The sequence below is a fragment of the Malania oleifera genome, chromosome 10, assembly GCF_029873635.1.
Source record: "Malania oleifera isolate guangnan ecotype guangnan chromosome 10, ASM2987363v1, whole genome shotgun sequence".
NCBI lineage: Eukaryota > Viridiplantae > Streptophyta > Magnoliopsida > Santalales > Ximeniaceae > Malania > Malania oleifera.
The window spans coordinates 79,116,428-79,127,596 of record NC_080426.1 but is presented as its reverse complement, the minus strand read 5'-3'; the positions used below and the strand labels follow the sequence as shown (position 1 = coordinate 79,127,596).

At 37.0% G+C, this 11,169-nt stretch overlaps 1 protein-coding gene across 1 annotated transcript; it reads right to left on the bottom strand.

Annotated features, from left to right (window-relative positions):
- Positions 1-4,335: 4,335 nt before the first annotated feature.
- Positions 4,336-7,642, bottom strand: LOC131166062 (LOB domain-containing protein 30). Its single transcript, XM_058124295.1, has 2 exons — positions 7,035-7,642; positions 4,336-4,906 (listed from the first exon to the last, which is right to left on the bottom strand). The coding sequence occupies exons 1-2, from the start codon at positions 7,431-7,433 to the stop codon at positions 4,505-4,507; spliced, it is 801 nt and encodes a 266-aa protein (XP_057980278.1). The 5' UTR covers positions 7,434-7,642; the 3' UTR covers positions 4,336-4,504.
- Positions 7,643-11,169: the final 3,527 nt, after the last annotated feature.

Genomic DNA, 11,169 nt, shown 5'->3' with positions numbered 1-11,169 from the left:
CATAGATTTCTTGAATTTTTTAAACATGACACCATCATTTCTAGTAAATATAAGATCACATATAAGCAAACAATGAGCAATTTCCCTTTATCTTCAATTTTAACAAAAAGTGTGTGCTCATATGGACATTTGTGAAAGCCTTCTTTCAAAAAATAAGTCTTAATGCGACTATACCAAGCTCGTGGAGCTTGTTTTAATCCATAAAGAGCTTTCTTTAATCTATACACCTTATGCTAATTTCCGATCTTAATATAACCAAGGGGTTGTTCTACAAATATCTGTTCCTCCAAGTTTCCATGCAAGAATGCCGATTTGACATCCAGCTAGAAAATAGACCACGAGTTCTGCGCCGTCAATGCGATCATTAATCTGATTGTATCATGTTTTGCAACGGGAGCAAAAACTTCTGTATAATCGATCCCATATTCCTGCTTATATCCCTTCGCTACCAAACGCGCCTTATACTTATCAACTTCACCATTTTCTTTTAGTTTTTTTTTGAAGACCCACTTTACACCAATGGTTTTGTGCCCTTTCGAAAGATCAGTCAACTCCCAAGTATCATTTCTTTCAATGACATCAATTTCATCATCCATTGCCTTCCGCCATTTTGCTTCTTTGACAACACTTTCAAAAGTTGTAGGATTACAATCTGAAAATAAAGCAAAATGAGTGATTGGATCATGATCTCATAGTCTTCCATCCATACGGGCCTTTTTCGAATATGACGAAGAGATTGTGCTGCTGTATCAATAGCTTCTGTTGCTGTTGGCAAAATTTCAGCAGCTGTTGGAGTTGCTTCTGATGAATTTTCAGGCATAAATGCTGTTGGAGTTGGCTCTCTTTCAGAATCTTTGTCAAAAAGAACTTGAGTAGGTTGCTGCCTATTCCAATCCCAAGTGTTTTCCTCATCAAAGATAACATCTCGTCTAGTCACAATCTTCTTGGTTAGTGGATTAAACAATCTATATGCATTGGATGCTTCACTAACACCAAGAAAGACACACTTTTCTCCTTTATCATCAAGTTTCTTCCTTTTTTCATCCGGGATATGTGCATAAGTGATGCAGCCAAAAATTTTAAAATAATCAACACCTGGTTTCCTTCCACTCCAAGCCTCCTCTGGTGTTATATTTTGAACAGCAAATGTAGGACTTCTATTCAAGATATGAATACTCCAATTTACTGCTTCAGGCCAAAACAGTTTTGGAATTCTCCCTCTTGCCAACAAGCTTCTCACCATATTGAGGATGGTTCTGTTTTTCCTCTCTGATACACCATTTTGTTGTGATGTATAAGTAGCTGTCAGCGCTCTTCGAATGCCATGAACTTCACAAAAAACTTCAAATTTGGTTGAGCAATATTCTCCACCATGATCTGTTCGGAGGGTCTTAATGGTCTTTCCTGTTTCATTTTCCACACGAGCCTTGAAGCTTTTAAATGCACAAAAAGTTTCTGATTTTTTCTGTAAAAAATAAACCCAGGTTTTTCGAGTATAATCATCAATGAAGGTTATTAAGTATCTTTTACCTCCATTAGAAGATGGTGTTATCAGGCCACAAATATCGGAATGAATTAGCTCCAGAACACCTTTTGCTCGCCATGACTTCCCTTGGGGAAATTGAGAACGATATTGTTTGCCAACAACACATTCTTCACAAACTTGGGAAGGAATACTAATCTGGGGAAGACCAGTCACCATATTTTTCTGTTGGAGGGTCTTCAATCCTCCAAAACTCAAGTGGCCATAATGAAAATGCCACAACCAAGAAGGATCTTTTACTTCAGTTACCAAGCAAGATTGCACACTTTCAATCTTCAATGGAAACAACCTGTTTGAACTCATTTGCACAACAGCAATAGCTCCTCTAGTAGGATCATAAATCTCACAAACACCCTTTTGAATAGTGATTACATATCCCTTTTCTTGCAATTGACCAGCACTTAACAAATTGCTTTTCAAGTCAGGAACATAAAGGACATTAGAAATTGTTTCTACAAAACCATTCTTGGTTCTTATCTCAATATCACCTTTTCCCATCACCCTCACAGTGGAACAATCTCCAAAACTTACTGTAGAATGAAGGCCTTCATTTAAATAAGAAAAAGAAGACTTACTTCCACACATGTGGTTACTGCAACCCGTATCCACATACCAAACATCAGATTCAGGTTCCCAATCAGCTTGAACAGCCATCAACAAAGTTTCCACTTCCTTCTTTTCGAAAAAATTCGATTGCTCTTCCTTTTCTTTGTCATTAGGCAACCTAGTATAACATTCAGAACGATAATGGCCAAATTTATGACATCTAAAGCACTCTACCTTGGATTTGTCAAAATGTTGATCTCGTCCTCTACCTTTGCCCTAAAATTGATTATCATTTGCTTTGAAATACCTGCTGCCATTTCTATTGCCTTGATCTCCCCTTCCTTTACCTTTACCCTTTCCTCTAGACTTTGAGAAATGAGTAGAGGTAGAGGCCTTCAAAGCTTGCTCCTCTGAAGTTGAACTTCGGTTCATCTTTTGTTCATGGACCAACAAGGAGCTCTGTAGTTTATCAAGAGAGAATGCATCTATGTCTTTCGATTCTTCAATTGAACACACAACATAATCAAACGTTGGTGTTAGGGAACGCAATATCTTCTCCACAATGGTGACATCGTCCATCTTCTCACCATGAAATCGCATTTTGTTGCTGATCTCCATTGTCCTAGCACAATAGCTGGTGACAGATTCCCCATCCTTCATTTGTAGAGTCTCAAAATCTCTTCTCAAAGCTTGAAGCTGTGCACGCTTCACTCTAGCAGAGCCTTGATATTTTTTCTTCATGGAATCCCAAATATCTTTGGAAGTTTCTTTGCTAAGAATTGTTTCCAAGATGGGACGATCAATGGCCTGAAAATGGTAATTTTTTGCCTTCAAATCTTTTAGCTTTCTCCCTTCCAATGCTGTTTTCTGGGCATCTGTCAGGATTGTATTTGTTGCTGGTTCTTCAATTCCAGATTCAACAATCGGCCAATACTCTTTTGACCGTAGAAAGTTCTCCACTAGCATACTCCAATGGTCATAGTGACCATCAAAACGTGAGATTGCCGCCTGCACAAAATTTGAATCTAAAGCCATTGATTTTATTTGAGAACTCTAGCTCTGATACCACTGATACAAAGGTAAGAGTAAAACAAAAGAGACAAGTTAAAATGGTAAAACTCTCATATTTTCAAATTGATACGAAAAAGGCCTATAAATAGGCTTTACATCAGAACACTTCATCCTAACACTAACCACAAACTCCTATAAAATAGGATCACATGCTACCACTAACCACAACTCCTATAACTCCTATAAGATCACATGCTAGCACTAACTACAACTCTTATAAAATAGGATCATATGCTAGTATTAACCACAACTTCTATAAAATAGGATCACATGCTACCACTAACCACAACTCCTATAACTCCTATAAGATCACACGTTAGCACTAACTACAACTCCTATAAAATAGGATCACATGCTAGCACTAACCACAACTCCTACCAATGACTAGAGCTTCCAATAAATATTAATAAATATGAAATAAAATATTTAAATCTTAACAGTTTGGGCATCACCATTCTCCTATACTTGGAGAATGAGAAACTCAATCTTGTACACAGATAGCGGAGCCTATATATGATTACGATCTCCAAATTGTACTCGATGTCTAGCTTAACATCAAATAATTTTAATCCCTAAAAAATTAAGGTACAACCACCAAACAGTTTGTACTATTTTTTATAGGGCTTCAGGTATGTTGCACCCCATGTTAAAAAAATATAGAACGTGGAGAATATATATCAAGGAAAACATAAATACTTGTCTCATTTTTTCATGTTTTGTTATAAAGTAAGAAAGAAAAATAAATACGAAGTAAAGAAACAAAGAATTTATTTTGTCTATCATTACTTCTGTCCTAATTTTAATCATATTTGAATAACTTTTTATTCTTAGTAATATTTGATAATACTATAAAATTAAGTTTTCTTTTTCTTTTTATTTCACAAATGAAATGTTCCATCCATACTAATTTGTTTCTTCATAATTGATCATGGTGGAAGTATGAAATGAATCATTACCCAACCAAATATGGGATTAGTATATGGTTTGGGCCACAAATTTTGGCCATTAATTTTGAGAATTAGAAACCAAATTCTGAGCAGACTTAGTACATACTAAATAAGAGACCAAAGCACATAAAAAACCATGCATGCATGGCTACATAAGCATAAACTGACTAATTAATTTTTGTGTTTTATCTATGGAATTATTTATAAATAAGTAAGAATAGATCTAGATAGAGAAAAAAAGGTAGTAATAAAATAAAATAAAGATTGGTTATTCATCAACTTAATTAATTACTGGATGGCTCCCTGAAATTAAAAAGAAAATTGAATTCCACTAAATCTATCTGATCACTGCAGATAGATTCACTCTCTATTCTCCAGTCCACAGAGGTGTGTCTCATCAATTTGAGAAGTGCGGCGAAGACGATGTTTCAGTGGGCTGCATCGCCGCCGCTGGAGTGCCATGTCCGTGGACGAGTTCTCTTGCTAATTCTTGAAGATCGCCCGCTCTTCCGGCAGTCTCCGCCGGATTTCTGGTGGCTCTGAATGGACCTGGATCCATTTGGCGGTGCAGCTGCTGCTGCTGCATGGCCCATGCAGGTTGCACCAATGGATCAAAAAGAGAGGATAAGTCGTAGGAGGCGGGCATGGAGGCAGCTGGAGGGGGTAGGTCTGCTATGGAGAGAGGAGGTGGTGGCACTATGCTCGAAGGTGTTGGAGGTGGTGGCGGCGGCGGAGATGGGAGCTCCAATGTTGACAGGTGGGCTTGCAGATAGGAAAGCTCCGTTTGCAAATTCACAACCTGCGGTGAGAATTTTCAAGACACGTACAGATGAAAAGAGGATAAACCATTGATCAACAGTTTAGCCGGATCATTAACTAAATTACAAATTTAACTTCATTGAAATTCATTCTTTTTGGCAGCTTGGTGCTTTCATCAATTAATGTAAATTTTATTTCCTTTGAAAAAAAAAAAAAAAAGGCTTCAAAAAAATAATAACAAGAAAACACATAATTCTTAAACTTTCTTTTTTGAATTGCACTTCACTCCATAAATTTTTAAATTGGGACGATCGATTTGATTCTTATTTAATGTTTGTTATGTTAGAAATGGAAGAAATATAAAAGAGCAATTTCATTCCAGTGTACAACTCATTGTTTTTATATCAGTATGATTAGTTACTTTTGGTTTAGAAATCGCAATGCAATTAGTTAATAAGCTGAAATCAAGATCTAGAAAATAAAATCTTGAGATAGAGAAGTGTATGGGAAAAACAAAATTGTATTTATTTACTTTGTTTTGGTCAGAAAACAGCATAGTCTAGATGGGGAGGCTAAAACAAGCTGCATAGTGAATTGGCTTAGTTCATTTGTTAATGCTCTCACATCTACTGCTTTGACACACAAAATATACGAAATTGATCGATGGAGCAGCATGCATATGAATATGAACGTAGTTTTCCTAAAATAACAGCAAAATTGTTCTTCCAGTTTATATATTTCTCTTTGATCGGAGCTGGGTTGCAAGTTTGTGAGAAAGCATGCACTTGAGTATGGAAGCATGTGCGAGTCCCCGCCGGCCTGCTAATTAAAGATAAGGAAGTGTTGTTCATACATACATACAATGATTTAAATTTGTGTCGTAAATTAATTAATTTATGAGGGTTATAATTAATATTACAGAAATGCTAAACTTATCTTCTAGATATCACTCTTTTATTAATTTGCCTATTACTTTGAGAATATTGTACTATGTATATGACACAGTTATTAAAAATATTGAGTGAGAAAGAAGTACCTAATTTTATAACCTTAAAATATTTTTATCATTGTCACATTAGCTTCGTCAGCACCCCAAGTGCCATATAGCTTTCACTCTTTCCTAGACTAAAGAAGTTTTAAACTGTGTTTAAACAATTAATACATATATAATGTATCTTTACCATAAAATATTAGGCGTAGACCGGAATTAATACAGCATGTGTATACAGCTCTCTTGAAAGGGAAAAAGTGCGGTGACCATATATCTTTCCCCTAAGAAAAGATAAACTTACAAGCTAGGTAGGCAAAATTAAACCAGACCGACCATTTCCTGAATAACTGCAAATTAAATTGGAAACTTGCACGAAAAAGTGGCAGACTGCCGGGGCAACCTTGCGCTACACTCCCAGCACGATATATTTTAATCTAATCAATTATAACTCTCTAGATTTCAGCAACCACTTATTAAACTACCCTTTCCCAAACCACCTAATTAACTGGATTTACTATTTCTTTCTTCTTCTTCTTCAATTTCTCTGTGTTTTGATATTGATATTCCCAGGAAGGACAGCTACCAGCTGGATGTCTTCCCTACGCAAATTAAGGGTAAAAGTATAACTCACTGAAAATCCAATAAACAAACTTAATATGATTATTAGAAGGCCGGGTACTTACCCAGCTAGGGTTGCCAATTTAGAGAGAGAGTCCCACACTGTCATCTTAATTCTGAAATTTTCTTCGCGCGGTTATAATACCCTAATGTTTTAGCTGCAGTTTCTTAATTAGGGGCGTAGATTTTTCTTTCTATCTGGGTGGACATTAATAAAATCATGCGGCCACAATCTTTATAAACCCTTTTGCATAACCACTTGTGCATCCTGAAACTGATACCCCTTTAATTAATTTCCATGATCTATAGAGTTATGTTGCAGCCCAAGCACTCCCTCCCCCCATTATTTCTTCTTATTTGCATTTTTGCTATCTGGGTTCTCCAAACAAAGCAAATTACATGTCCTCTATAATCATCAAGGATTCGCAGATACAGATATATACTGGCAAAAATGGCCAAAATAATAAATCAAATAGCTACTTATATATGACCATGATCGATATATCATGAACTAATTAAAAACAGGGGTGGCCTGGATCTATTATATATGTAGATATACCTGGTGTTGGAGAGCGAAGATGTGAGAAACGCAGCCATAAACGGGGTCTCGAAGGCGAGCCTGAGCCTCGTAGCAGATGGTGACGATGGCGTCCAGGCGCTTGTGCACCGGAATATGCAGCAGCAGCTTCGACACGTTGCTGGCGCCGAACACCTTGTGCACCGCCGCGAAATGGGCCGCCCCTTGCTCGGAATCGAAGTAGGGTGCAAAGATGCACCCCGCCACGCACTTCCTCCTCAGAAACTTGCATGCCCCGCACGGTCCTCCTCCTCCTCCTCCGCCTCCACCGCTGCTGCTCCCTCCGCCGCTGCCGTTGCTGCTGCCACTCCCAGCAGTCGTATTGGTGGCACCACTGCTGCTGCTGCTGCTGCCGTGGTTTGCTGTACTGCTCATGATCATGGCGCAGGCACGCACGCACGCGCGCGATGTGGATGTGAATTAATTATCCGAAACCAAATTAAGTTGCACGACGCGGCTACAGCAGAGGGGAGAAAAAAAAAAGGGGGGGGGGGGGATTAATTAATTTGCGGGGGGAGGGGTTTGGTAGGAAGGGGAGGGTGAAGGTTGTTCTTGGGAATGAGAAGAAAGAGACGGGTCTAGGGTTTGGTGGGAGCTGGGGGGGGGGGGGGGGGGGGAAGGGGGGATTTGGGGAAGAGGGAGGGGGTGAGAGTGAGGGTGAGGCTGCTGGGGCTTTGTTAGTTTTATGAGGGATTTTTAAACGCTACCCCAAAACTTTAAAGCCACGCGATGCAGCAAACCCCCTCCCAGTTTAGCTGCTTGCGTGAAGCAAACATGCCAGCAATAACCATATACAGCAACACTACTATATACTCTCAGCTCTCAACTCAACTTTCCTACAGCTAGCCTACCTTTTTATCGCTTTGTTCTATATAACCTTCCATGAGTCCATCTCCTCAATTTATCTTTGTCCTTACCAAATTAATTACAGCTCTCTCTCTCTCTCTCTCTCTCTCTCTCTCTCTCTATCTCTCTCTATCTCTCTATATATATATATATATATATGTATGTATGTATGTATATGTATATGTATATGTATATGTATATTTATATGTATGTATGTAGCTTTCTCTCTGTTTTTTTTTCGTTTTTCCCCTCAGCTGGCAAGCTACCTAGCAGCTATCTGATTTTACTTAATTTTACCTTGCAAACTAGCTAACAAAAATAATGAAATTTAGAAAGGGAAAGGCGTCAATGGGTCTGTGTCGTCTATCTGTATTTGGCCGCACTGCGTGTTTTAAGCTGCGTAGAGGGCAAAAGACGCTCTCTCTCTCTCTCTCTCTCTCTCTCTCTCTCACACAGTTGAAAACCATCGACTCAATATGACTGGGCTAGCTATTACTTCAGCATAAATTGGTAACTGCTAATCAATTGAAACGGCAAATTAATCAATCAATTAATTAAGGGTTATTCTTATTTATGCACGAGGTGGGAGGAGAGAGGGTCTAGACAGAGGTACATAAATGCCCATAAACATAATATTAATACATGCTGTGTCCAAACCCACTGGCAGCAGTAGTAGTGGAATTAATTACTGAATGACAATTAGTCAGTACGTTAAAAATAAGAACAAACTGCATGCAGTAACCTCCGTCTTGACTGAATCACTGAAAACTTTTATCCATACTCAGATCGAGCTTAAAAGGTTGAGTTAATGATGACAAAGATGATGGAATATGATGATATGATGTCAAGATGATGTAACAATACATCATGAACGACAATGACACCTGCCAAATCACGCATACCAGTTTCATTTTTATTTTCCTTGCTACTTTTTGATATTAATCAAATTATATATAGTCATTCACAATTGCAAGCATTGTGTTTTGGTACTTCTAGTTTTTGGGGTAAAATTTCATTGGTAGTTTCCATCTATTTGAATCAAAATAAAGTATTATATGTGGGCAAGTTTTTCATTTTAAAAATTCAAAACTTAAAATAATATTAATTTTTAAGTTTAAATCATGAAAATTCTTGCAGAAACTTTAGAAATATTTGAATTTTCTAAAATGATAACTTTTCAAATTTAATCATCAAATAATTAAATTTAAAAGTAAAATTGTGTCTTTAATTAAACACTATTTGAATCATAAAAAATATATGTATATACTTTATTAAAATTACTGACAATAAAAGAATTGATAAAAAAAGGAATTCAGAATGGTGATATAATATTTTTTGGACGTTTAAAGGGTAACTGCCAAATGCAAAATTAAAACTCTCAGAGGAAATTTTTGCCTTTTAACCTAATTTTACCGGTTAAAATTGATAAGCTTTGTTGTTCTTCTATCATTTTGCTTACAAATTAAGATCACAAAAATATATTTTCAAGTGACCAGGAGTTAATATTAACATAGATAGATATATCGATGCATGTGTGAATGTATTCATGCTTAAACTTTGATCATGCAAGTAAAGAGTAAGTTGGAAATAAACACTTTTTTTTCACAATTGGCTTGTTTGAAGAAGAATCTAAAGCAATTTTTCATGGTTGGATTGTAGTTTTAAAAATAATTAAGTGGGGGTGTTTTGTCAACAACTATTTTTTAAATTTGAATTTACTATTTGCGGCAATTGCTAAATATAAAAGTTAAATCATTACCAAATACTTAAAAGAAAGAACTCATTTAATCTTTTTATAATCAGTAAAGATTACCAAACACTTAAAGTCATGTTTGTTTTTTGAAGTAGATTAATGGAGTAGAAATGGAATTAAATAAAATCTTAACGTAAAGTATATATGGTGAAATCAAGTGATAAATTCAATTCCATTTCGTTCTATTTCATTCTATTCCTATGTACAAAAATGTAGTTAGAGTGTTAATTACTGACTCGAATTACCCCTAAAATGCACAATAAACTAATAAACCATTTTTGTTATTTCATCATCACCTAGAGTTACCAACTTGTTAATGCAATATGCAATGTGATCATTAATAGAAACTACCAAAGCACCAAAATAACTTTAAGAACAAGGAGGAATTAAGCATAAAAAATGTTGTGGAGCTACACACAATGTGAGGTAGGCCATATGTTTTACCCTTTACCTTTCCAAGATTTTCATTTGTACTCTAAAATCTCGACACTTGCAAACCGAGAAGATCACTGTCTTCCAATCAATACGAAAAATTTGTTGTTTGGATGATCGTGCAATGTAAAGGTGACGCCTTATCTAATAAGTAGGTTGATCTATATATAAATTTAAATTTGTTGACGCACGCGTTTGTATCCCCTTTTTCCTAAGATAAGCTCATTTATGTATTTACTACTCAATAACTGTGCATTTTTTTTAAACAATTCAATGTAATATAATTTCCTTAACATTTGTTATGAATTCAATTATCATCTATGTAAATAAGCTTGGTTTGAGAATTTTTTTTTTATTGCAATTGGCAATCAAAATGAAATTGATTTCTTTTCAACACTTAAAATCTACGTTTCAAATACAAAATAAATTTTTTTAACAAAGAAAGGAAAAAATAAAATGAAATAATGAAGGAAAACCAAAACCAATAAATAAGAGGTGAGAAGGGTTAGCGAAGGAAGGCAAAGGGGAGTGCGGAGCAAGTCATGCACCAGTCCAATAGGGAAGGGCCACGTAGGCGTCCGTGAGGGCGAGCGTAACGGCTGGGCAACATGACATCACTCGCGCGTGTAGGCCCCACAGCACAATCGAGCAAAGTGAAAAATAATAATAAAAATAGAAAAGATTTCGTAACAGTTCGTAACGGCGCATACCGCGCCGTCCGGCTCTTGTCCGGTCTGTGTGTTGTTGGGAGGAAGCAGGGACAAGGGCAGTGAAGGGTCCACGGTGTGACCGGCACGTGTCCCGACTTGACTGGTAACAGTACCGATTGACCGGTTGCTGACGTGGGAACAGTCGGGTGTGGGGGTGACTCTGAGGCAATGGGAAGTTACAAGTTTTCGGAGTTTAGCGACTGGCGCGGAAGCGTTACGGATTCAGAGTTTTGGAAGGGCGTGGGGTGTGGGTGTGGGGCTTTAGCCCTTTTCCATCTCAATGCTTCGCTCGTGAGATGTATCGGACGGTCGGATTTTCATTATTTTATCAAAAATAAATATTATTTTTTAGAACAAAAACCCTCAATTTAAAGTT